At 42.0% G+C, this 27,094-nt stretch overlaps 2 protein-coding genes across 3 annotated transcripts; both read right to left on the bottom strand.

Annotated features, from left to right (window-relative positions):
* Positions 1–1,957: 1,957 nt before the first annotated feature.
* fem1c (fem-1 homolog c) lies at positions 1,958–17,559 on the bottom strand. Of its 2 annotated transcripts, XM_012857159.3 has the most exons (6): positions 16,178–17,559; positions 8,735–8,904; positions 8,453–8,641; positions 7,347–7,858; positions 7,027–7,203; positions 1,958–4,059 (listed from the first exon to the last, which is right to left on the bottom strand). In XM_012857159.3, exons 1-6 carry the CDS (start codon positions 16,719–16,721, stop codon positions 3,795–3,797), a joined length of 1,857 nt encoding a protein of 618 aa, XP_012712613.2. In that variant the 5' UTR covers positions 16,722–17,559; the 3' UTR covers positions 1,958–3,794. The 2 variants fall into 2 exon arrangements, with proteins under 2 accessions (XP_012712613.2, XP_035999736.1); XM_036143843.1 differs by having other exon boundaries at positions 8,453–8,904.
* A 2,638-nt stretch (positions 17,560–20,197) lies between these two features.
* tmed7 (transmembrane p24 trafficking protein 7) lies at positions 20,198–26,775 on the bottom strand. Its single transcript, XM_012857179.3, has 4 exons — positions 26,645–26,775; positions 26,140–26,335; positions 23,168–23,413; positions 20,198–21,571 (listed from the first exon to the last, which is right to left on the bottom strand). The coding sequence occupies exons 2-4, from the start codon at positions 26,296–26,298 to the stop codon at positions 21,335–21,337; spliced, it is 642 nt and encodes a 213-aa protein (XP_012712633.2). The 5' UTR covers positions 26,299–26,335; positions 26,645–26,775; the 3' UTR covers positions 20,198–21,334.
* Between the last annotated feature and the right edge of the window lie 319 nt (positions 26,776–27,094).

The raw sequence follows: 27,094 nt of genomic DNA, 5'->3' as shown, positions 1-27,094 counted from the left end.
AAGTTGCCCCCTGATAGTTCATACGAAAATTCACCGTACAGATTCTGGCCCACAGCCTAGTCACTGGTTTAGCGCCATAATGTGACTGTGGAGCAGCCCCCCCCCCCAGTAAATGACTTGCACTTCTAACATTCTAACATGCAGCCAAAGCGTCCCGTTTAAAGCTTTTACCTTTCTCCCCCTCCAGCTGTCTGATTTCATCAGGGAAACCAAAATGGTCCACGTTTAAAACCGAGGAGTCAAAAGGCCTCTTAAAGAAGTGCAAAAACCAGATGAAAGAAAACAAAAGGCGTGCAGCATCTGAAATATCTGCCCAAACCAGCTCTGGCTCAGCAGCATACACACACACCGACACACACACAGGCTGCCATGGTGACATCGTGACACAAAGACTTTCCCATCGCCTGAACTCTCGTTTCCACCATCTATGGGCACCAAGCATACCAACGCTATATATTTGTTTTAATGTATAACTATTATTTTTTATTTTAACATTATAAGCACTGTTAAATATCACGAGAAAGCGAAGGACTGCTGCTCTTTGGGAAGCACAAGGGTAGATGGAGGTGTCTGCTATAAAGAAATGACTGCAGCTTGGGCCTTACACAGAAGAAAAATGGTTAAAATTATGCATTTATAAATAATTAGCTTTTATCAATTACAAATAAATAAAACTAATGTAAATCCATACTGGCTAACCAGAAAAAAAGAAGAGAGTTGAGGTTGAAAAGATATTTTAATAAATATACAGCCTGTTTTCCTGTGTTTTTACATTAATATATACCGGTAACTATTTTTTTTTTACCAGGTCAAGAAAAATACAAATAAGTTGAATAATCCACTTAATGTGTTTGTGAGTTTAGCACTTTCCTTATGTTGTTTTTAATACTGTATTTGTGTTCTGATGGTTCTGAAGATGGTTTTGTGGTTCCTGAGTTGAACCACTTGTCGTGGTGCTGTTCTTTTTTACATCTCTCTTTGCAGGTGAAGAAGACTGAGGAGGTTGTTCTCTCCCTTTTTAGCCCCCTTTCACCATTTCTCCTTTTTTTTTTTCTCTTCTACCTTCTTGTTTTAGCGTCCATAAGAAATATCCCCTGCATAAATTATAATAAAGCTACTTGCATGTATAAATCAAGCGGTGCTTGGTAATAATCTAATAATAAAGATTTGAGACAAATAAAAGCTTGAGTGAGAATGTACAGGAACTCTGTTCAGGTAATTTGAAATGAAAAACTACTTAAAACCAGAAAAAAAAAGAGCAATGAATGTCTCAAACCGATCCCAAATATTGGATCAGGGTCCTGATGAAGAGCAGGCAGTAGTCGGGTCCCTGCCTGATGTTTGTGGTTCTGTGTGAGCCAAACTCATAGTGGCAGCCAGTAGAGATATGTTAAAAAACATATCTTCATGTGAATAGATTTCTAAACTGTATCAAAAGCTGTGGGCTCCTTTTTGCTGACTCAACCAGGGTTTTCAACCAACAATCAGATTTTTTTTTTTCTTTTTTTAAACAGATTTGGGTGTTTTCAGATATTTGCTTATGAGCTCTCTCCACAAAGCAAAAGCAGCTTTGTACTGCCTTAAAGAACAGATTGTTTGACTTTTTCCCCCTCGGGCCAATAATTAGACGTGCTTTTTTTTTTTTTGACAATGAACTCATCTCTCTTTGACTGGAGCAAAAGCAGCAGCAACGTGAACCAAGCGAACCACAGACGCCCTGTAGAAGTATGTATGTATGTCTCCTGGCCAGCTTTTAGCCAAACAATGAGCGTTTGAATGTTTGAATCCCTGTGAAGTGACACTTCTCAGTTTTCTGAATGCAAATTCTGCATGGTGAGGATCAATTAATATTAGAAAAAGAAACTATATATATAAAAAAAAAAAAAAAATCATCTTTTCTCCACCTTTTCTGAAATTCCTTCGGGATACCAGGAAATAAAGAGATTGGGTCAAGAAGACAAATGCAACATGACTTTATTGTCAAACTGGTAATTAAGACATGAACTTGATTAATGCCATATCAAATCTTAATCTCCGCTGTAGTAAAGTGCAGATCAAATCAAGTTGCCCTGGGTGCCCTAGTACATTTTCTTTCGTGTTTTGAACTGCAATATGAAATCCTACAAATTATGAAAAGCCCTTTTTTTCCTTCCTCAACCCACACATCTAGAGCTAAATGTGCAAACATGATGATCAAAGCTTTACAATTCCACGTATCGAGGCTTCTTCTTCTTCTGCTTCGCTCCCTTGCTTTTCTAGTGCTTGCACAAGATGATCCAGCTGCAGCCTGAAGTCTGCTGGGAGTCGTCATGCGAGGTCTCCTGCAGCGACGAGCCGAGAACGCTGCTGCACATGCACGGCAGGGGGGGGGGGGGGGGGGGGGGGGTGAACGGTAGCGAGCTACCCGTGCTTTTCTGCCTTTGTGATTGGGTTCAATAAAAAAAAAAAAAAAAGTAAAGAAAAATGGCGGCGCTTTAAAGGCCCGCCACGCTCGAACGTCGTGAGGTCACTTTTATGGCAAGCCGTAAAGGCCAATAATCGGCCGTACAATAACGCGCGGTTCCAACCCGTATTTTACACGAGCGCGCGTTTTTTACGGCTTGACATACACTTTTGTGTACGAATCGCGTAGTTCGGCCTCTGCGGTCGCGTGCAACGTGGAGTCGCCTTCCACGCCCACTCTCCCGTTCTCAGTTTGTGTGAGCTCATCGAAACACTGCGTACAAGAAACACAACGCGCAAAAAAAACAAAAAAAAAAAAAAACACACACTTTGTGCACCAGTCGCTCGCTCTCCTCACAAAAGTCAGCATCGAGGGGTTTCACCTCCACCCGGAGCCGGCGACGACGGGAAGCGACGACGTAAACGGAAAACAAAACTCATGGGGATATTGCACAGACGTGTGCCGGCGCAGAATAGAACAGTCTCGTTCCAACAGCCCAGCCTGTGCATAGGGGAAAAAAATAAAGCACTTACGGTGTTTGCACACTCTGAACCCCCTCCGTCCGCCTGCCCCTCGTAAAGCTTTGTTAACACGTAGAAGCGGGAAAAGACAAAAAACGACCGCAAAAGCGTCCCGATCTATAAGAGAAAGGAGGACAAAAGCTCTGCGTGAGGCGTTCAAAGTACAAAAAAAAAAAAAAAAAAAAAAAAAACAACGGCGGATGAGGAAGAGTTCAGGTCAGTTGGCAACGGAAAGGGGGGGAAAAGCAAAAAAACCTAAAAGGAAGAACAAAAAATGGTAATAGTAACCTGAAATCCCGGCGTTTTTTTTTTTTTTTGCAGAGAGGCCTTGAGACTGGAGAGCAGAGAAGCGGGTGATGGCGAGACTGGGTTAGAGCCGAGCATGGAGAAAAATCTCTCAAGTTTCATTCAATAAATAGTATTGTGGAACATTAAAAACCAAAAAAAAAAAAAAAAAAGAAAAAAAACTCATCAAGCAAAAAAAAAAAAAAATATGCAAATTCATCTGTTTGGTTCATTAAAAGAAACAAAAAAGGTTTATAATCCATGTTGCAACGTGTTTCTAATACATCCCCAACGGCGGCCGGAGTCGCCGCTCTGTCGGTAAATTCAGTCCGTCCTGCATTAATTGGGCGTTTAGTGCGAGTTTCGTCTTGCGACCAAAGCCAGATAACAGTCTTGTGTTGTGTAAACCACCCTGTGGGTGAAAGCGTCTGCAAATCTCCCCGTTGTTGTGTTCCGGGTCGACTCGATGGCGATCGCGCTCCCTTTTTTTTTTTTTTTTTTATCCCCTCCTCTCTGTCCGTCGGAGCCCACTCCCTGTGCGGTCATTATCTGTGGAGCAAGACGAAGGCCTCCAGCTTCTCGGGGATGTTTCCCCGGTAGTCGAGGCTGTGCTTGATGATGGACCTGGCAGCGAGGCACTGCAGCGTGGTGTGGTTGATGGGCTGGATGACGTTCCTGGCCAGCTCCTTCTCGTCCAGGAGGTCGCAGGCGGTTTGCTGGAAGGCGTTGGTGCTGTCGAAGTGAGTGCCGCAGGAGATCAGCAGGTTCATGATGTCCGGGTGACCGTTGGACGCAGCTATGTGGAGGGGGCTGGAGGGAAAGAGACAAAAAAAAGACGGTTAGGCTCTGCCTTAAATGCGTCGCCGTGGACTCAAAGTGCCCCGGAGAAGTATTTCAACCGCTTAAAAGTTTCGCTTTCTGTCGCCTAAAGGCCCATTCATACCTCACGTAAAAGACGGATACGGATACGTGTGGAGTGTTTCATACGTTCTGACCGTCGATTTCGTCCGTATTTTGATACGAATATTGGGAGCTTACGATTACGGATGAAACGGATCAATACTACCGGAAAAGGTGGGGGGGCGCTATTGAGTTTGTGGTACAAAATGTCAACAAAATCACAAAGAAGGTTATAATTCTGGGCTTTAAACAATGACGGTATTCGAGGAACGACTTGCGGAGCTTGTCCGCAACTACCCACCAGGGTTCCCACACCTTGGTGAACATCAAATTCAAGGACCTTTCAAGGACGTTCCAGGACCAATTTCCTCAAATTCAAGGAACACACGTGGCGGCATTTACCTACTGTGACCGCTGAATAGGTTATCATATTTTAATACAATGCAAATTCAATAAAAGACTAAACGGCATAGAAGTTGTTGGGTCAGAAGCAATGCAAGAAAGTGGACTTAATTTATAGCCTACATTGATATTGATCATATTCATAGCCTACATTTATATCCACAGTACATGGCTATGCCATACTACATTACATATAAGATGTACATTAGCCTACCGTTTCATGGAATTTTATGGAAAAAAGTGCAGCATTGAGATGTTCAGAATTATATCAATTTGTCTTTCATCTTTGATTAAGCTAGTTTTTGACTTTTACTCTGAAAAGTCGCTAAATATAGCGACAAAGTCGCTGAGTTGGCAACACTGCGTGAATGTAACCTATTGGACGCACGTAGGCCTAAACCGTAGCCTACCAACTAACGAAGAAGAGCGGACGTACTTTTGCAAATTAAAAGTCTGCGGAATCAACATAATTGTTGGTAGTAAAATAATGACACATGAGTCGTAATCCGTGTGAACTTTCAACCCCACAAAAAAATTCAAGGACTTTCACGGACAAGGTGTTTTTTTGGCTGTTTTCAAGAACTTTCAAGGGCCTTGAATTTATTTTTTCAGATTCACAAACTTTCAAGGATTTCAAGGACCCGTGGGAACACTGACCCACACATATATCATGTGTCGTGTCCGGGGCACAGGGACAAACAAAAAGTTTAGTTACGGAGCAAATACAACAAAATCACGTCTTGGACCGTCGCCGTGTTTGACGAATTATTGGCACCCAGCACTGCCACCTAGAGGAAATATTGGTTATTGCGCACCTCGACGGACGGAGCTATGAAGGAGTCAACGGATAGGACGTTTGGACAGAAATACGGACGTGTAGGCCAAACGTAGGGTATGAAGGGACCTTAATACGTCAAACGTCAAAGCATTTCATGTGAAGTAGTGCACAACTGTTGGGTTACGGGTAAAATATACACGACTCAACATTTTTTTCTTCTAAATAAAATGTGAAAAGTCTATTTTTAGCCCGTTTCTCTACCAGCTTTGCACAATCAGAAGGTTTTTGCTTTTTTACCCCCAATTTGCAGGCATTTTAAATAGCTGCCAACAGCTCTTAGCATTAGGGCTGAACAATTAATCGCATTTTCAATATAATCGCGATTAAAAAAAAAAAAAAAAACGCAATTTCCAAATCGCAGAGTCTGCAATTTTTGGCTATGTAACAATTAGGGAATTAGCCACGTCCATTTGGTATCGGTAAAATGTTTAAAGTGGGTTTGCCTCCACATGGAAGGGAAGACAGTTGCAGCAGTGAGATAATCTAATTTTATTACTTGTTTTAGAGTTTGTATAATCATACATAGCATTAAGTACAGGTCAATCAGTTTAATACATAGACTTGCTTGTTGGTTGCACTTTATGTTCAACAAGGATTGATGTCCAATTCAACTAAAAGCTGTTCTCTTGAAGAATATTCTGATTAATAGAAACATTAAAAGTTCTTGTTTTAATAGTCCTTGTTTACAAACATCTTTATTTAGAGGCCATTTTTGTTGCTTGTGGTTAACGCAGAGAAAAGTCAAAATTGCAATTTTGGTTGAAATATATCATAGGCAGAACGCAATCATTACTGCACCGAGTTTAGATGCTGCGGGTCTTTTAGCAACTAATCTGCACAGCGAGGAAACAAATTGATTTGTTGTTTGTATATATTTAAAAAGACATGATAAATTAAACTGGGAAAAAAATAAATAAATAATCGCAATATTAAGAAAAAAAACCACAATTAGATTATTTTCCAAAATCGTTCAGCCCTACTTAGCATCCTCACGTCCGCCCTGTTCAGCCGCTCCCACCATGGCGGCAGAACTGGCTCCCTGCGACGCGATGCTTCCACCTCTAGGTTTCCCCAGAAGGGACGCCGTCAGTTTCTCACCACACACACAGCGTCTCTAATTTTTGGACAAACTCAGATTATGTTCTCATCGGACCACAGCATCTTCTCTCACGTGGTTCCCCATGCGTGTCGCATAATCCTTTCTCTCCACACCGGATGCCCTCTCGTATAAAGAACGACGTTATCAGAGAGCAGCACCCAGCGACCGATTCGCTTGAGCTGCGGATCTCTACAGCTCCTTTAGAGACGCTATACGCACCTTGTTGCTTCTCTGGTTAATACTCAGAAGAGTTTAAAAAAAAAAAAAAAAAAAAAAAAAAAAAAAAAAAAAAAAAAAAAAAAAAAAAAAAAAATGGAGCTAAAAATGCAAAAGGCTTGAAAACCCAAGTATCACTTCCCTTCCACTTTACAATTATGCACTCCTTAGCTTGTTGTCTAGCACTTATAGCTCCAGCAACACAAACAGAAACTGTGGCTGTGCTGTAACGGAGAACATCATCTGCGTCGGGACCTTTTTAAACCGGAAGACCTGTGCAGTTGGAGGAAGAAAAAAAATAAAATAAAATAAAAAATCTGACCTGTTGTCGTCCTCGTCCCGGCTGTTGACGTCTGCCCCGCACTCCAGGAGGATGGAGGCCACCGTCAGGGAGGGGAACTTGCACACCGGGTAGCGGCCCACACAGGTGGTGTTGCGGTCCACTGCCAGGTGTAAGGGGCTGAAACCTTTCTTCCCGCATGGCTGGAGCTTCAGGAACCTAGGAGGGCGGGAAAAAAAAGGGAAACAAGGGGTCAAGAAAGGTAAAAATGGCCACGAGCCGGTTGTATGGAGGCGATCTGGAGGCTAAAGATCGTCACTCAAAAAAAAAAAAAGAAAGGTCTGCCGTCTTTTGCTACGTACCTATAGATGGTTTCCTTCTTGGAATGGTCCTGCTCAGCAGCACACGGCACCTTCTCCAGAAGGCATATGAGGTGGAGGATAATAGACAGCGCTTTGCTGAGCTGAGCCGGGTCGGGCTGCACCGGCCCCGTCTGCTTCACCGCCCGCTCGATCTCCAGCACGCTCTTGGACAGGATCCCCATCAGGTCGTCGAAGGACACCGACGTCCCCAGCAGCCCCTTGGCCCGGTCCTGCAGCATGAAGGAGAAGAGCTCGGCGAAGGACAGCAGGCTGGAGGTGGTCATGGGGCTCAGCGGGTCCAGGTTGCTCTGCTGCATTTCCAGCGCGTACTTCCACAGGTTGATGCAGCGCTCGAAGTTCCCCGAGTCGGCGTAGACGGCGCCCCGGTAGCGGATGTAGTAGGAGGTGTCCGGGTGCTGCGGCCCGAGGATCCTCTCGCGGATGAGCAGCGCCTGCATGCGCATCTCGTCCGGGTCGGATATCAACCCGTCCAGCTCCTCCCCGTTGGTGACCTGAGGGGAAGAAGATTTAAAGCATTGGAACGTCGCCTAGACCTACGGCACGGGGCCACGTCTGCATCTCCCTGTCCTCAGCCGTCACATTGACAAACTAACCAACACCAGTCCTGCACACTGCAAAAATAGAACTAAAAATAAGTAAAATTTTCTTGAAATGAATGTATTTGCCCTTGATTTGAGCAGGTAAATAAGACCATTTACCAATGGAATAAGAATTTTGCACTTAAAATAGGAACAATTCATCTCCATCATCTTATTTCAAGTGCAGGATGTCTAATTATCTTATTTTAGGGGTAAACTTACTCATTCCATTGGCAAATAATATGTACCTGCTCAAATCAAAGGCAAATACATTCATTTCAAGAACATTTTACTTATTTTTAGTTCTCTTTTTGCAGTGCACCCCCCACCCCCCCCATTTCCCCTGCTGCTTGTAAGTGACGGGGCCTGAAGCTCTTAAGCCATAATTTAGAAACTTGATACAATTATTGTGGAAGGGGGAAGCTTTTATTCAGCTCCCCCTTCAGGGCCTGGCTGTCAGCGACAGTAAAAAAAAAAAAAAAAACACTTTAAGAGGTAAACGCTCACCTCTTTAGCGTAGTCGTAAGCCATGATCAGCTGCTTGGGCTCCGGCTTGTGGACGACGTTGTTGCCGTCCGTGTACCTGAGGTCCATGGCTCTCTTCCAATACTTCAAAGCACCGAGCAGATCTCGCTTCTTGTCGACGAAAGTTGCTCCCAAAAGCTCCAGGGCGTCGATGCGCTCCGTGTGACTCGTCTGCGGGGGGAGGAAAAAAAAAAAAAAACACTTCAGCGACGGACTCCCAACACAAAACGGCCGAGCCCTCCTCCGTTGGAGCGTCAGACCCACCTGCTGGTGCGTGGTCAGGTAGTCCACGATGTTGGTGTGGCCGGTGACGCTGGCGGAGAGGAGCGGGGTCATGCCGTAGCCGTCGCGCTCCATGGTGGCGCCGTACTGCAGCAGCATCCGCATGATCTCCAGGCTGCCCGACTCGGCGCAGTCGTGGAGCGCCGTGTTGCCTGAGAGGAGAGACGACACGTGCCTTAAAGCCACGGCGCGGTATTTATAGCCGAGCACAAATAACGGCCGACGCTGCGTCACTGTAGCCGGGCAGGAAAGCGGGGCGACGTTATCGGGCCTGATCTGTGGACATCTTTTTAAATTTTCATTGTTTAGGAATTGGAAAAAAAAAATAACAAAATCCCTAGTCTCCAATCTGTAAGCTGTATTTACTTACAACTTCACCCTAAACTGCGCAATCTGTCAGGAAACAAACTTATTTATCAGGATTTTAGATAATTCACCAACAAAAAGTAGATAATGGGATGATGACTGTGATTTGATAATTTGTGCGGCTCTAATAAAGCACAGCGCGATCCAATCCTGTCAGAAGTCCCCCAATTAGTAACCAGAAGCCAACCATGTGGAATTTAATCGGAATATCAATCCAGCCCGTCTGTGAAAGCAGTATAGCAGGGGTGTCAAACTCATATGGGGCCACTTTGGCATCATGAAGTTATTAAAAGGGCCGGTAGTACGTGTATAGACGATACTTTTCATTTCATAATTTCATTCCAGTTCACATAGAAGTATAAAAATGCACAGTAACACAAAAATAGCAACAATAGGCCCAGTTTATACAGTTTATCTGCAAGAAAAGTTGATATTGGGGTGAGTTACACTTACAGGAGGCACAGTTTTAGCCACTTTATACACTTTAAAAGGATATATACACCTCTACTTTATGACATGATATGCCTTTTTTTTGGCTTTTGAGGGCCGAATAATTTACCTTGACGGGCCGAATTCGGCCCGCAGGCCTTGAGTTTGACACCTGTACCGTAGAGGCTTCATCAAGACCAAGGAACAGTCAGAAAAGGGGAGAAAGCTTTGGAGAGGTTTCTAGAAGGTTTAGGTTTTAAAATATTGTACATTAATAAAAGTAATCTGTGAGATGTTCAACATTTATCCTCAATTTAGGAAGAGGATGACACAACTGCAAATTTAGGGTCTAAACAATGAGAGCTTTGATGAGAAGCAGCCAGGGTGACTCTGGAGGAGCTGCAGAGAACCAAAAGCAGCAGCCTTAAGGGGGACACATCATGCAAATCCTACTTTTTTTTTAGCCCTTTAAACACATTTTGCTATGACGCGTCTCGTTTCCATTTAAAGAGGTTGCAACAAAACCAGTTAATCACAGACAAACCTCAGAGCAGGGGCAATTCAGACCAAAGCATTGGCTATACACACCACAACAGAATGATTTCAATGTGAAAATGCGGCATTAAAGTGCACATGTCCCCTTTAGTGGAAGAACATGTGGATGAAAGCCTCTATGAAAAATAAATAAATAAATAAAAACAAAAAGGTCAGTCATTGGAAACTAATTGCATGTCACATAAAAAAAAAAAAAAAAAAAAAAAAAAATCCCTACAACACCCATTTTACTTCAAACGCAATTAAAAATGAGAAAAGAAAAAAAAACATTTAAAGGGTATGAATACTTCAAGACATTTTTAGTTTTCAAATCATCTGAAGAACATTGTTTTGTTGTGACGGCCCATGTGGTTCAGCTCCTTCTCTTGAAGATCAGACCAATGCGTTTCATTTACTAACCCACTGACCAGCAAATTATTCAAGCGCAATTAAAAAAAAACAACCCATAAACCTGTACGAATAGACCACCGTTATGTCAAAAAAGCTAAAAAACTTTTATGATACAAATCCACATGAAACTAAGTACAAACAGAAAAGTTGTTGACAAAGATCTCATCAGCTCTGCTGATTCTCCCATTCTCCACCAGTTCAATGACAATAACCTTTAGGAGCTACCCGACACATTCCTGTCCAACTGGGACCTGCAAGCCTATTGTGAGGCTTTAAGGTAAAGAAATTCTCCCCCTGCAAAGGGCAGATGTCCCACAGATCCTGCAGTTTACAGTATGAACCAGGTTTCTGGCCGGCTCTGAAATTAGACCGCTGCGCTGCTAGCGCTAAGCTAACAGTATGACACAGATGTTTGAGACCAATACAGAAAGGCCAGTGAAGCTCTTAGGTGTCAAACTCCCAGACAGTATAAGCTACCGCCAGCTGCCATTAGGAACAGCACAGCGACAGGGTTCTGTCTGGGCTCCCCCTTCCAGCCGCAGTACGCAACGCTCCTCTGTGTGAATTCAGACGGAAGCAGCGAAACAACCTTACACAGCTGGACCTCGACTTACAAGTGTCCCGACTGACGTGGCTTTTGACATACGAGTCGATTTTTCCACTGCAACTTGGGAGCAAAAATTTGGCTTATGAGCCAGCTTTAGACATCCCGCCACTAGTGGGCGCCACGGCAGATACTGCAACGAAGCAGCTACGGACGCAGCAGCACACCGGGGGCTTTGCCCGAAAAAGGTGACGCGGAGGTGGAGGTTATTCCTACTAGAGAGATGGAGGAGAAACTTTTAGACGTTATTCAATAGAAACAGTTTCAACTGAGTCTGCAACGGCGCTGGATAACGACAACTGGCCAGCTTCTGTCAGACACTTCCTGAAAGGAGGAGTGAAACAGATTTCACTGGACGGGTTATTAAAAATGCCTTTAGATAAAAAGTTGAGTGGCGTAAAAATACCAAAATCTACAAGATTTAGTTTTTCGCTTCAGCCGTTCTCCACCCTGTCGGCATCTTCACGCCGTCTGATCTCCAAGGCTTATGCTGTATATTTAATTATAGTTTATAAGATTTTAAATTTTTTTTTTATCAATGCCATCTTTGTAATTTATAAGCTCATTTTCGTTATTCAAAACAATGCAACAACAAAAAAATTGCTGTTTTTTTGGGGATGTCCAGAATGAATTAACAGCGTTTAAATACATTTCAGTGAGGGAAGCTGCCTCGACATACGAGGAATCTGAATTACCAGAATTAAGCCCGTGAGTCGAGGCGGCGCTGTCCACCAGGCCACAAATTGTTTACATAATAGGTTGTGTTCAACTTCACTTCCTTCCATTTTAAATAAACCTTAAGAACCCAGATTTTTTTTTTACATCGTATTTTTTTATACATCCATTATTCCATTTCCGTGCAAACAATAACAAATACGCGTGGTTCAGAGGTCCAACCATTATTTTGCCCAATTACATTATGGCTAACTTAAACCTAAGATTCTCCATTTTATCCTAAGAAACAAAAACAAGCTCCTGACAGAAACTTTGAAAGCAGCTTAAAACTGACCAGGCTATAGTAGGGAAGCGTGTTTTACAGACGCGTTTCATAAATTGATTGCAAAACTAATGTTTTAACACATTTTGTGCATTAGGGATCGTGCATTCCAAAAGGAACAAAAAGAAACGTTTTTGCCCCTCTTCTTCCCTCTCCAAGCATGCAGCCGCCACGGTCTACACAGAATCTATAGATGAGATGCAATTCTCCAAATTTCACAATCAAAACTTCAGAACCCTTTTAACGCTGCTGGATTATTACGAAACGCTTCCAAGCAGAAGTTGAGCTAAATCGCTAACAGCTTGTGGAAAAACTGAATCACATGAAAGATGGCGGCCATTTAGATGACATCAAATCAGATGTTTGCTTGCAAGTAGATCCTTTTTATTTTTGTGATTAGCCAGCTTGCATTAACCATTGCTGAGCTGTCTCAAATGTATTCATATGTAGGATGGGTTAAAAAAAAAAAATAGTGTATTAAACATCTATCTTTTTCAGGAGCGTACAGCTTCTGGTAATAACTTAACAGCATGAATGTCTCATTATCCAGACACTGCGAGTCAATAGGTAAGATGTAGAAGAAGTGCGTTTAAAAAAAAAAAAAAAAAAAAAAAAACTATGAACTGCAGGAGGTGGGAGCTAATGCATGCCAACAGAATACATGTGGCTGCTTGCAAGTCAGTGTTATGCAGGAGTTCCATGACGATTGCGCTCTGTGAAAGCATTTTAAGATCAGAGCTCACGCCGTCGGCTCTTCACCGAGCCACACTGGCCCGTCTTTTGGTGCACAAACCCATTTGAAGCTGTAGCTCATAGAAAATGTGGTATGTTTGTGTCATGGTGTAGTTTGTCATCAAAAAGTAGGACAGAATCTACTAACAAAGGGGCTCTTGTTTGCCGGTGTCTCTGAAGCTCCGTCTAAGAAAAAGGGGGAATCTAGGTTTGATTTATTATTATTATTATTATTATTATTATTGTTTTGTTTTTTTTATATAGGACACACCCAGACTCAGACGGGAGCTGACGTAGCCAGCCAGCCGCTTTCCACCGTGAAACCAGAAGATCGTGTTGGTATGCTGAGTCATGTCAGCCAGGAATACACACACCCCGCTGTGTCGCATGATGTTTTGTTTGGCAACGCGTTTTAATCAATAGTGACCTGGTGATAATAGGTTAATTTGGATGCACTCATTTAGCCTTTGTTTCTGTTGTGGCTGACACAAATTCCTGGTTTTGGTTGGGGTATTTCCTGCTGCTGAGTCACAACTCATATAAAAAAAAAAGGGAACAGATGTGCTGCTGGACTTTTAATAGAGGTAGCCATTTTGAATCCAGCAGAACGTGAATGACAAGATTAACCCAATTTAAGCATTACGGCACAACTATAAACTTTTTGGATTTTATGAAATTCAAAAACAAAAAAAAAAACTTCTGATTGGTGTGCTTTTAGACCAAAAAAAAAAAAAAAAATGACGAGTACTTGGCTTGTGATGCAGTTGGTGATTAAGAAAAATAAACTTGCTGGTAAATGCTCAGAGCTGACTGAGGGAAAATTGATGCATAGTTGCCACACGTCTGAAAGGGAAGTGAAGCCAGGCAACACTAGGCAACCACCATCATCATGGCTTCCAGACAAACAAAAATAAAGTATATTGATATTCTTGACCAATGCGCAACAGAACGATACAACCACAATAGTCACTGCCATCGGAATAAACCTGCATGAGGTAGGAAAGGGAGAAATGTCTAACACAATGGAGGGGCTTTGCGGCCTGAGATCCAATGGACGCATACAATAGCTGTTTTAAAGCAACACTAACTTTTAGCCACTAGGGGCGCTAGACTTGTAACTTCCGGGTTTAGTGCCAATGAAGGCAGCTGGCGACACTGCACTGTTGCAAAAATCAGACAGGCTTCGTGTTTTGGAATCTGATAGCAGACCACAGCAGTCATGGAGTTACTTGTAAAGACAAGACCACATTCACCCCCCCCCCCCAAGATCATCCTCAGAAGTCTCCCAGTGAAAGAGGGAGAGGACGAGCTCCAGGAGTCATGGAATAGAGCAGACAATAAACCCAATCCTTTGACGTTCCTGCCACCTTTCACAATCAGAGGGTTAGAACCGACATGCAGACTCGCGAGTTCTACTGCATTTTGTAATAATAACCACGGCCATGTCCCATTCAGCGACGGATCAGACCGATTACGTGTGGGAGTTTGTGAAGAGGGCAGCCCAATATGGAGCCCTAATAGAGCTTTTGACCTGAGCAATCGTTTCATATAACTCAAATTAAGCCAATACTGGCCTTCTCACATATAAAGCCCTTAATAATCAAGCTCCATCATATATCAGAGCTCTGATTACCCCGTATGTTCCTAACAGAGCACTTCACTCTCAGACTGCAGGTCTGCTGGTGGTTCCTAGAGTCTCTAAAAGTAGAATGGGAGGCAGATCCTTTAGCTATCAGGCTCCTCTCCTGTGGGACAAACTCCCAGTTTTGGTCTGTGAAGCAGACACCCTGTCTACTTTTAAGAGTAATCTTAAAACTTTCCTTTTTGACAAAGCTTATAGTTAGAGTGGCTTGGGATACCCTGAGCTATCTCTATAGTTATGCTGCTATAGGCTTATGCTGGTGGAGGACATCAGATCTATTTCTCTCTCTCAGCCGAGCTACCCTACTATTCTCCAACTTGCATTGTTTGTTATATAAATGTTTTACTTTATATTCTCTCTTCTTTTTTTTTCTTTACAGTAGGTATACCTGGTCTGGCATTGACACCATCCAGGGGGGCAGATCATCTGTCATTACCATAACACAGAAAGTGTCCCTGGGTGCTTCTGTGTCTCTGCTTTTTTTGCGTCTACGCCTCTAACCCCCAGTCGGTCGAGGCAGATGACCGTTCACACTTAGCCTGGTTCTGCTGGAGGTTTTCCTCCCTGTTAAAGGAGAGTTTTCCTCTCCACTGTTGCTTCGTGCATGCACGAAGTATGAGGGATTGCTGCAAAGCCATGGACAATGCAGACGACTGTCCACTGTGGCTCTACGCTCTTTCAGAGGGAGTGAATGCAAGACTCAAAGCAATCTGCTGCTTAGATAGGAAACTTTTTGACCAATCTGTCTGTATGATTTGACTGAATTTGACTTTGTAAAGTGCCTTGAGATGACATGTACTGCGAATTGGCACTATAAAATTTTATTGTGCAATATACCGTAGGGGACAACAACGCAGGAAGAGCGAGTGTTTACCATGTAGAGGTTTAGCATAGCGTAGCCACGGTAACTACGTACTAAATTATGAACAGAATAGTTACTGGAATAAAAGTGACTGCCTGCATTCAGCTTCTCCATTTCTGATTTTTTTTTTTTGGTATGTAGCGAAAACAGCCATTTTTGCCCAACCGTCTGCCCGATTTGAACTTCATTTCACCCGATAGGCCAATAACCACTAAAAGCTTTAAAAAAAAAAAAAAAAAACATAAAAACTCCTCAGTAGTCAAACTCACTCTGCCATGTCTAAAGTGAGTCTACCTACCAACATGGCGGTTCCTGACAGAGCACCAAGGTACGTGACGTCACATGGGAAGTATGTTTGCTCAGTCCAAATTCCAGGGCTTGCATCCTTCAAAGGACGCAGGACACCGTCTATGTAGAGTTTACTTCCTCCTCCTGGCTTTATCAGCAGTTGACAAATAACCAATTGATGCACCGCTGCCATCCATCGGGATTTTCGTTCACCCGTAAAATGGTCCTCCTCACAAGTTTTCACGAGACTGTGAAAATTGTGCACCTTGTCCCCTTACTTGACATAACTTTGTACTAATTGCTATCATAAGCTGAACTTGGCTGAGTTGCTAGAAGGTGGATCAAATTAGAAAAGTACACCAAGTACACTTAGTATCCTAATAGATTTAATCGGTTCGCACTGATGATATACATTCTCTATATGTAATTAAACTGCTCCTCTTATAAAGCGATTTATTATGTGTTGGAACTGGTGCTATATTAATGAAAACGAGCAATTTTTTTGAAAGTAAGCCAAATTAAAAGTCGACCAAAAAAAAAAAACCTTTTGGTGGACTAACCTTTTACGCTCTTCCTGTTGACGTCCGCGCCTTTCTGCAGCAGGTACTGGGCTATCTCCTTGTGGCCCTTGTAACAAGAAATCATGAGACACGTGTGGCCGTGTCTGTTGGCCACCTCCAGGTCGGCTTTGTGCTCCACCAGGTACTTCACGATCTCCAGGTGCCCGTCGAAGCAGGCCGCCCTCAGGGGCGTAGAGTTGGTGAGGGTCGTGCTGTTGACGGAAGCCCCGTGCCCCAGCAGGGACTGGACCACCTTCAGGTGGCCCGCCGCCGAGGCAGCCCACAGCGGGGGCGCCCCTTCTATCGTCTCCCCGTCGAAGTTCACCGAGCCCCCGACCTCGACCGGAGCGCAGCAGCACTCCAGCAGGTACTCCACCAGGTCCAGGTGGCCGTACCGGGCGGCCATCAGCAGCGGGGTGGCCCCGTTCGTCTTCTCGCCCATCAGCTTTGTCACTTCGTGTCCATCTTTGTTCTCCAGCAGTTTCTGAAGCAAACGCAGCTTGCCGTCCCTGGCCGCGTTGTACACCGCCGTCTTTAGATCCATGTCTGACGGCGAGCCTCGGTGTTCGGATTCAAATGGTAAAGGTGTCGGTAAAACAAAGAGGGAGGAGGGGGGACAGCGGTCACTCGAAGCCGGGAACCCTTTGTTTACAACCCTCCACCCCGCAGCTAACGCTAGGCTAGTTAGCTTCCGTTTTGTTTATAAAGGCGCCCAGGTCTAGCAGATCGTCGCTAACGCGTTGGCATCGGTATGGTCCGTTATGTGAAACTTAACGTCTATTAATAACCGAGTCGTTTCAAACGACCCTTGACGATCAGGCGAGGCATTTGACGCCGCGCTATAGCGAGCTAGCTAAACAACTTCCTTGATCGATGAGGGGGCTGCTGAAAACTGCTCTACTTTTTCACCTCTTCACTGACCGTCTGAGAATATCTCCCTCTCCTTCGTCAGCTCTGTTCCCTTCGCTCGTCATAGTCCCACGGCATTTCACGGCGTTTATGTTCCCCCTTTTGCCAGCGCCGACGGGAAGAAATCCAACCCCCCCACACACACACCCGTAAAGCCGAGCTACCGCTGCGGCTCGTTAGCCTAGCCTGGGAAAAACGACGTCGGAGCGAACGGGCTGGGGATATCCCCCCGTGTCAGAGCGGAGTGTTTCCTCTCACACGCCTCGACGGAAGATAAAAAAAGGTCCAAAGAAAACGACTTCTACCCCCGAAAAACGTAGGGGGTAATTATCGTCCGGTGAAGCCAGCCACTCCGCGAACTGACACGGTGGTGTGTATTTCCCAAAGAGGTAAAAGGTAAATCAGGGCGCCTAACCGCCCACGAGCAACACCGGATGATCACGACTCGGTTTCTATCAAATCACAAGCTCAGCGCAGTCTTTTCTCTCCTCGAGGGCGAATGATTGACGGCTCGCTGGCCAATCACAGACCGGGGAGCGTGTTACGTAGCCAATAGTAGGAAACCAAAGTTGGGAGGATTCCTGGGCAGGACCAAAAGTAGACTTATCGAACTCGTTTGGGAAAACAGAGGCTCTAGAACAGACATGGGTATTAAAGGGACCCAAAAAAAAGGAGTAGAAAGATGCAATGTCATCTTAAATTTATTAAATGGGATGGATTAGAAAATATTTAATAAATTCTGGGTTCTCCTTCTACGACACAAAAGGAAAGTCCTGTTGATTTTTGGTGCCTTGCGAAAACACTAATTGAATTTCCCAACTTGTCACGTTACAACCACGGACTGCAATGTATGACACTGGGATCATTTAGCCCGACACAAAAGAGTGAAAGAAAAATTACACCTTTTTTTATTTTATTCGTTTTTCTGATCACAGATGGTACAAAAAAATAATAATTGGCCAACATGGATATTGCATTGCTGATGGAAAACCTACAGCGCACGTTTTCCTGAACACACCATCCCCATGGTGGAACACGCTGATGGCACCATGCTGTGGAGATGCTCTTCTTCTTGCAGGGACAAGGAAGCTGCTGGTCAGGGTTCATTAGAGGATGTAATGAGCAAAACACAGGACAAATATAGAGGGCAACCTGTTAAAGGCTACAGAAGACAACCCAATCTATCCAGGGAGGCTGGATAGAAATACAAGTGACTTGTATGCATACCATACTTTGCAAAAACATAAAAATATGCATACCATACTTTGCAAAAACATAAAAATCAAAAACGTTATTTTATTCTTTCCACTTCATAATTATGCTGTTCATAATTATGCTAATATTGCTGTTTAGTCTGTAAAATACTGACTAAAGTTTATTTGGATGGTAATGCCATCCTCTTTCTTCACCTTTGCACAAAACACTCTGAAGTTAATATACAGAGAAGTTCATAATCACACTTCAGCGCAATCAGTGCAGCGGCAGAAATAAACATGACGAAATATAATGCAACCTAAAAAGAGGAAGCAAAAGGACATCATTTGTTAGAAATGTAAAATGTAAATGAGACCAAGTGCATGCATGTGCATAGTGACAAGTGTAAAGTGTAGGTGGTGATGGACATAAAAAAAAAAAGTCTATTGTCCTAATATATGGAGTGTGGGACTCAGCATACCTTACTGTGTTTACAGTTTACATACTGTGTGAATTATTTTTACAATGGGGGCACTAAAAGTTGCTATCTTATGGAATAGTTGAGCAATCCCAGTTCCATTTGACTGATTAGGATGTCCAAAACGGGGCCCCTGGAGTGATTTATTTATTTTATTATTTTGCAGCCTCTGACTGGAGGTCAAGAATTATTTGGAGGTCAAGTCTGTTAACCCGCAAAGGGCACCATTACCACCAACCAATAAAATCTTCCAATGGAAATTATTAGGTAGAACACAACGTATTTTGGACAAAATAGCTACCTTTTTTTCCCCCTCATACCTTAATTTCACAGTAATTAGGAACCCATCTATCCATATATATATATATATATATCCATCCCTCTATATATATCCATATATATATATCATATATATATATATATATATATATATATATATCTATATATATATATATTTGCCCAAAAGTGCTGTTGACTTGACAAATTTGGCCCACGTGACAAAAAGTTTTGACACCACTATTTTAAAGAATAGTTGTAAATACTCAGTTTAGAATATTATTTTTTTTTATTTTTGAAAGGAAGACTAAGTCAACCAACTAAAGGTTTAACACAGTCAGATATATTGTAGTTTTTTTTTTCCCTAAATACTTCTTGCCTCACTGTTTGTCATGTAGTTTTATTTACTTAGAAGACAATCTAACCAGTGTAAAATGTAAACGTTTTCATCTTCTTCTATTGTCTAGCAATATTGCTCAAAGTTTGGACAACATTCTAAAACTGCCAAACTGGCTTTTTCTACGGCCTTGGTAGTTCCGCCCCCTGCAGGCCGAAAGGGACATAACCAGGAGATGCGCACAGAAATGTAACGTTTTCACGTGATTGATGATTATATATATATATATATATATATATATATATATATATATATATATATATATATATATATATAAATATAAAACAAGCATTTTAAATCAGAAATTTATTTGAGCATCTGGACAACTTAACATCAAAAAAGCCCCAAAGATAGTGACCCATCAGTGCACAAAGTTTAGAGGAATACCAACATTGCACTACAAACTGTAAAACATGCGTCTGTCTGTTCGTCTGTCTCTCTATATATATATATATATATATCAAATCAGATGTTGATCATTTGTTCTAGCCAATCAACACAAATACGCTGCAAAATAAAAATAGGAAAACTCTGTTGGTAAAGTATCAAACAAATGTATGACAATCCACTTTTAACAGATCTTATAGCTGACCTCACATACATTCATGCATGTTATATATTGTATTCTGCAGGGGAACACTGATTCAGCTGAATTTTAAGTCTCATTAGTGTGAATATATAGGTTATTAGAAAACCAAACAGGCATTTTAACCTGGAGCGACATCTTCAATTACTTTGGAGTCAAAATCAAAAAGGAAACTGGAAATTTTTAATGATTGTGTCCATTTTTTACTGTTTATTTTGTAAACAATCCAATTAGCCAGCACAACAAAGAGTCAAAATACAATTTTAACCCAGTAATAATGAAAATATTGTTGTTGAAATTATACCTTTTAAACATAAATTTACAACAGCGTTGGATAAAACTAAAAAAAAAAAAAAAGACACCACCGGGCTACAGGATAAATATGCTGTTAAGCTTTAAAACAGGAAAGGCAGTACAACATAAACCACTAAAGAAAAAAGAAAAAAAAAAGGAAAGAAATATAGCAGAAGCTTGTGGACTTAAAATAGTTTACTTCACCACCTCTACACACAAAAAGCACAATTCAAATAAAACAACTCTTTAATTTTACCTTGGTGATAAATCAAGCAGTTAGTTTCCTGATGGAATATGGAGTAAATTGAAATGAAAATTAAACAGATGTACCAATGACTCCTTTAAGAGATATTTGGTTAGTTAGGCGTGACAAATATCCAAACCACAGTTTTGTACAATAGTGTCAAATTAGTATGAAACGATGGTCTCTCTATGGCACAGTCTACTCAAATAACTTAAACCAACAACCAAATCTCATTTAATACAACAAATGTTTGTCGAATTCCAAGAGATTTTTCTTTGACCATATTAAACTTTTGTGGAAAAGAACCCTTTGGATTGAGTGTGATTTCAGAGATGCAGAAATATCCATAAAATCCTAACATTATGAGTACATTTTGTCCCAACGTCCATCATTTGGTTTTCTACAAATTGCACTCTGAAAATGCAGCAGATAGGGAAGGGTAAAAGATGGAGGACTATCCAAAAAAAACCACACAAATACAACAAGAACATAACAACTTAAGGTTTGTTTTAAACCACAGGACCACCTTGACCTGTTTTAAATAACCAGACCATCAAGCCCTCATGTCCTTCCCTTGACCCCCCCCCCCCAACCCCCCAAAAGACATAGCCGCATAAAATTTGTAAGAACAACAGAGCGAACCGAGGAGGAAATTTCTTATTGATATGATCAAACCTTCACCTCGCCACTGCCGTTCTTACTCGCTCTATGCTACGCACACCCGCCCAGGTACAAACGAAAAGTGATGAACCCAACCAGAGCCTGCAGCTCAAAGGCCGTTACGATCCGACTCGTGTCATGGTGGTCTTCTTGTCGGAGAAGAAACTTCGAAGCAGGACCACCTGGCTGATGCTGACCACAAGCAGGATGAGCGCCTCTCCGATAGACCAGAAGGCAACGCGGGTGTTCAGGTCCTCCGCCCGACTGCGTCCCTGCGCCTCGCGGAGGCGGAAGTGCGTCTGGTAGTCTATGACGGACTTCAGGGCCTCGTGGATTGACACGCAGGCTGATTCCATCTGGAATGAGTGGGCAAGTAGAAGACGGATGGATATATGAGCTTACATTTGGACAGAAATGCTTTGCAATATTCAAAATAAACTAAGAATAAAACAGAAAACTACTTAAAGTCTGGCACAGCTGCTTGTCAGGGTTATTCCAGCCACTATTCTAGCAAAAACTGTCAATGAGGTCACAGGTCCACCATTTTCAGCTTTTTATCTTTTTATATCACTCACGGATTAAATTACAAAGCAAAACTGTTTCAACAAACAGGAGTATAGTAGGACAATTCAGACAAAGGAATAAATAAATCAAACCCAGTTCAATTAAATAATGTAAAGGGGCAGATTTTTTTAGATTTGCACCTAGTAGTTGATCATTTTCATTTGGCCTAGGCACAGCAACAGAGATCCAAAAGTTTCTGGCACAACTTCACCAACTCCCAAGTTTGAGCTGGGGTTCCAAACAACCCCCAAGCAACCAAAAAATAACACAAAAATGACAAATTTTTAATATATTTTTCAAATATATCATTATAATAAAAAAATATTTTCTTTTTTTTCCCCAATATGCACACAGAGACACATACAGCTAAAGGCAATTTAGAGAGACCAATTATAGTCCTGTTTTCAGACTGTTGGAGGAAGCCGGAGCACCCTGAGGGAACCCATACATGCACAGGGAGAACTTGAAACTCCATGAAGACCGACCGCAGGCTGGGATTTGAACCCAGGACCTTCTTGCTGCAAGGCAACAGTACTACCAGCCGAACTACATCACAAAAAATACAGTACTATTTAATTTGTGTGTGTGTGTATATATATATATATATATATATATATATATATATATATATATATATATATATATATATATATATATATATATATATATAAAAACCTGTTCTGAAATAAAAAAGGTTAGTCTCGCTTACAAGACGTGTTGGAATCTTTGCAAGAAATAAAGCAGTTCATTTTTAGAGCAGTACACACAGCCTCTGTGTGGCTTAATCAAGCGAATTTGTGTGTTTAGACAGAAGTCTGCGTGTTAAAAAGGGCTCATTCCTCAGCGGTCCTGTGAGAAGTGATGACCAGGTGGTAGACGAGGAGTTATTCCCTCTTTAACAGAGAGCAAAGCATTTGTCAGTACGACTAGAACAGAAATGACCATTTGGACCAGGACCATCCACGTTTATTACACCATTAACAACTGACAATGTAAATCTGCAATAATAAAATAATAGATACCACTTATAAACATTAACAAATCATAAAATATAAACTACTAGAAAACAATAGTGGCTAACAAACAATCTGCTCCATTCAGCTCTACCTGCTTATCCAAACACATTTAAACGTTGGTATCATTGTTATGAGGACCAAGGTTAGAATTAGCCTAGGATGGTGTATAAAAGCCCCCCAGGAAGAGGTTTGTGGTTGGCCAGTGCAATCTGCTTGTTTTAAAAAAAATAAAATAAGTATAGCTCATGTCTTGTTGTGTCTGCATGTTACGTGTAACTATGTGCATTCTGAGCCGGTGTCTGCCTCACCAAAAATTTCATTATAGTATCACATACTGACCATAAAGCTTCTTTATTGAAAGCAGACACTAACCTGAGTGAGAGCGGTGACTCTGTTCTCATTGGGGAAGAGGGGAGGGTCATCGCCAACTTGGAAATCGAAGTAAACGGTCTTGTGTGTGAAGGTGGAGAACTCGTTGCTGAAGCAGAACTTGTAGGTGCCGTTCTTGCCTGCCGTGAAGGTAAAACTGTCATATTGCTTTTTCATCTCCTTGTAGAGCGTAGTGCCGTCTGGGTCCTCCAGGCGGCAGTCCACATCGTAGTGGCCGCCCGTTACGACCTTGGAGAAACAAAAAAGGGAAGAAGGAGGGCCATTACCTCATTTATGCGTAGACAACATTCCAGTGATTTGATTGGTCATCTCATTAGGTACTTTACAGCCGAAGTAAACAGATTAACACCACGGACTAGCTGATAATGGTCTGACACAAATATCTTAGATTTATAGAAGCGTTAAGGTTTTTACCGCAATCTATATGAACTGCTGAGAAAGCAAAATGTATTTTCATCTATCCGCTGCCTTCTGCTACAGGTCCAGAAAGGAGACTTAGAAGTTGTTTTCCCCAGCAACACTCATTCCTCTGACATATTCTGGGTGTGCTGTGGGGTCTCCTCCCAGAGGGACCTGCCTGGAAAAGCTTCCATGAGACGGCCAGATACCAGAACCACTGCAACTCCCACTACTTAATGTGGAGAAGCAGTCTGTTTACTGAATTACCCCCAGAAGACACCCTCGCTCTAAAGCTGAGCCCAGCAACCCTACAGAGGAAGCTCATCTCAGCAGAGGCGATTAGTGACTAAAGTATTTGCTCGGTAGCGTTTACTTGAGTTTTACTGCACTGTACTTTTTACTTTTACTTGAGTAGTAATATTGAGAAGTATCAGTGCTCTTAGTTGAGAAAAAAACCTTCTGGCTACCCCACCCACCATTACTAACTTCATTAAATAAAGATCAGACTTGTTTGAACCAAAAATGCACCAGAAAGACACACCTACATTTATGTTTAAGTGAGACTTCTTGTTTTTACAAAAGCTTTGTTTTTTAATGATAGTTTCTATCCGTTGAGCTCATTGATAGTAGATATTATCATTCTAAGTGCTTTACATTGTTCTGACATACAGTTTATACATTAAAGCAGATGCTATGATTAGTAACCCAGTATCTGAGCAGCCATCCTATACATAATACTTTTTACTCTTAAGTAATTTCTTTATATTTGCACATGCAAGTACTGCTACTTTTACTTGAATACAATATTTGGCTACTTGACCCACCTCTGCATTTCAGCCACCTTGATCTGGGATCTCACTCATATGATCATGATCCATATAACATGACCATAGAAGAGAGTTACAAGAGACAAACCAGTGGATCAAAAACTATTTTTTTGATGCAGCTATTAGTTTACCATGCCAGATCAGACCACTGTCAGAAATACTAAACACGAAAGAAAGGCGCTTGCCTTCGATACGCCTCTCCCCACATGGGGGTCACCTTAGAGCCGCTGCAGCATGGTATCAAAAAGACCAGCTGCTGTCACTGTGCAGAATAGGTGCTAAAAGAGCCATTTCATCGCACCTATGAGCAGAAATGACAGCGCTCTGCCTCACGTCACCACTACTGGACATGTTTACTGGACAGGTGCAGTGCGGTCAAGGTATGTACTTCCTGGAGGCAGCGGGTAATCAACGTTCTTCGTACACCAGAAGTGAACCACTCGTTATCCAGGACAGGGAGGGGCTGCTGCTCAGAGAGCAGAGTTCACAAGGATTACACAGACAATTTATGAATTGAGCAGAATACCACTATGGGCCTGATTTTGATGAAGAAACAGCATCATAACATGGAACAAGCTCAAAAAAGTTGATTTTACATGATTTAATAGTTTACACTTGAGAAAAAGACTGACCCCCAACTGAGGAAGCAGTATGTCTTTTCAAGTTTAGAAATTCACAATTTTATCATTTGCTTTAATTTTGTTTGTGGGATTTTTGTCTTAATCATTATTTCTTGTCAATTCTTATTATGTTTATATTAACTAAACAATGTACTATTTTTTAGAAAACTTTGGACATTGTCCCTTTGGAATAAAAAAATTAAAAATATCACATAATATTTAGCTTCCACCTTCCTGGATGAGGCCATTGGCTGAGTAACTGGAGCAAATAGCTTCTTCTCTATAGATCATACACTTTGTCATGTCTGTCACCTCATCTCCCTCCAGGGCAAAGCCATTGAAGGAGAAACTGCTGCCACTATTTATATGTACTCTGTTTTCTATCCCATATACCGTATTACATTGCACTATTGGCAATAATTGTGCAATATTTACTATGGTATGTACTTTTTTTCCGTCGCTTTTCTTTTCTGAACTAACTTTAGATAAGACTAGCTTGTTCTTTTTTCATTACTATTGTGTGTAACTCACCGTCACACCTGAATTTCCCCATTGTGGGAAAGTAAAATAATTTCTCATCTTATCTTTTTACAGGCTCACTTCTACATTTCAGCCACAGTATTTTCATCCTAGATGAGACAACAACAATAGCTATTGCTGTCATTAAATTAACTTTTTTGCCTTTCCTGTAGCAAAAAGCATTCCTGGACCAATGCATCTGTGTTTTTAGTTCATCTGCTCTGTCTTCTCGAACAACCGGTCGTTCGAGTATCTTCCAGATAAGAGATAAAAAAAAAAGCATTCCTTTCCACCGTCACCAAATTCATGCTCAGTTTGAAAGATCACTGCAAAGCCAAAGTCTCCATGCTTCTATAGATAGAAAATGCACTAATAGGAAACACATGGCAAAGAAATTTGTTTTGAATTGCATACAATGAAATAAATCATAGAAGAAAATCAAAACACCACCACACAATGATGATAATTTTCTACACATTCGGTTAAACATTACGTCTACATGCTAGTAAACGACAAAAAACAACAACTTTCAGATGAAATGCATTATAAAGCTACTCAATAATCAACAGTATAAAATCTGAAAGAATACCTGAAACTCCAGCGTACACTTGGTGCCGATGATGATGTCCTCGTAGAAACACTGTTTGGCATTGTCAGGCAGCTCGAAGGTTAGCTCGGAGCCCAGAACCCACCCACAGAGCAGCTGGGCCCATAGCACCTGCAGCAGCACCCGAAGCGACCTGAACATCCTGAACACCGACGGCCAGCAGCTACCACGTAAACACCTAGAAAAAAACAACCAGTCGCAAACATGAAACCAAAACACGTGGAAGCGGCAGTCGATAATGTACGTTAACAGCGATTAAAACAGTCCGGGACGTTGATATTAGCGGTAAGCGGTTAGCTTCAAGCTAACTAGCCAACTATCTGGGCTAGGTATTTTAGAGGCACGGGGGAAGTTTGCCGTTTTCAAGGCCGTTCTCTGGCTGCTAAATTCGTATTTTCACACACATACGTATACATTGAGTAGAGTTAAACTTCGTAGCCACATTAAATCAATCAGTGTTTTATCTCAGCCTGAATTACCGACTCACCTAAAGTCTTCACCCGGATGTAACTAATGCGACGAAAACGTATTACAAACGTGAGACGAGATTGGCTGTCCGTCAGAAAATGTCCGCCTCTGCATCGCTCTCATTGGTCAAAATGAGAAGAAAGGGCGTGTTGGGGACGTCACGAGGGCCACATCCACTGACGGGCGAGCGGAAAGCGTCTTCTTTCTCGACACACTTCAACGTGGCTATAACTGAGTTGACAGTTGTTACTCCATTTCCTCACGTTGTGTTAAAAAAAGTTTGGATAGTTAAAAAAAAGAAAACAACTTTTAAATTAGTTGTGTACATACTGTAATCTCAACGGTGTTGTTTTATTGAAATTTGATCTTGCTTTTTTTGTTTGCTTTAGTTTTGTTTTAATTACATTAAAACCATTGTCCATTTATACAGTCTTATCCGTGCTGGGGGAGGTGGGGGCTGATCCAGCGG

Source organism: Fundulus heteroclitus, chromosome 12 (genome assembly GCF_011125445.2).
Source record: "Fundulus heteroclitus isolate FHET01 chromosome 12, MU-UCD_Fhet_4.1, whole genome shotgun sequence".
In the NCBI taxonomy this organism is placed as follows: Eukaryota; Metazoa; Chordata; class Actinopteri; order Cyprinodontiformes; family Fundulidae; genus Fundulus; species Fundulus heteroclitus.
The sequence above is the reverse complement of the archived record's forward strand: the minus strand, read 5'-3'. Positions and strand labels throughout refer to the sequence as shown.

Coding starts and splice junctions, on each gene's coding strand:
- fem1c (XM_036143843.1), bottom strand. CDS start 16,721: ATGGATCTAAAGACGGCGGTGTACAACGCGGCCAGGGACGGCAAGCTG. Junction 7,859..8,452: donor CTTACGACTACGCTAAAGAG/GTGAGCGTTTAC, acceptor TCTTCCCCTCAG/GTCACCAACGGGGAGGAGCT. Junction 4,060..7,026: donor CGGGACGAGGACGACAACAG/GTCAGATTTTTT, acceptor CTTTCCCTCCAG/CCCCCTCCACATAGCTGCGT.
- tmed7 (XM_012857179.3), bottom strand. CDS start 26,298: ATGTTCAGGTCGCTTCGGGTGCTGCTGCAGGTGCTATGGGCCCAGCTG. Junction 23,414..26,139: donor AGTGTACGCTGGAGTTTCAG/GTATTCTTTCAG, acceptor TGTTTCTCCAAG/GTCGTAACGGGCGGCCACTA. Junction 21,572..23,167: donor GAGTCACCGCTCTCACTCAG/GTTAGTGTCTGC, acceptor CACTCATTCCAG/ATGGAATCAGCCTGCGTGTC.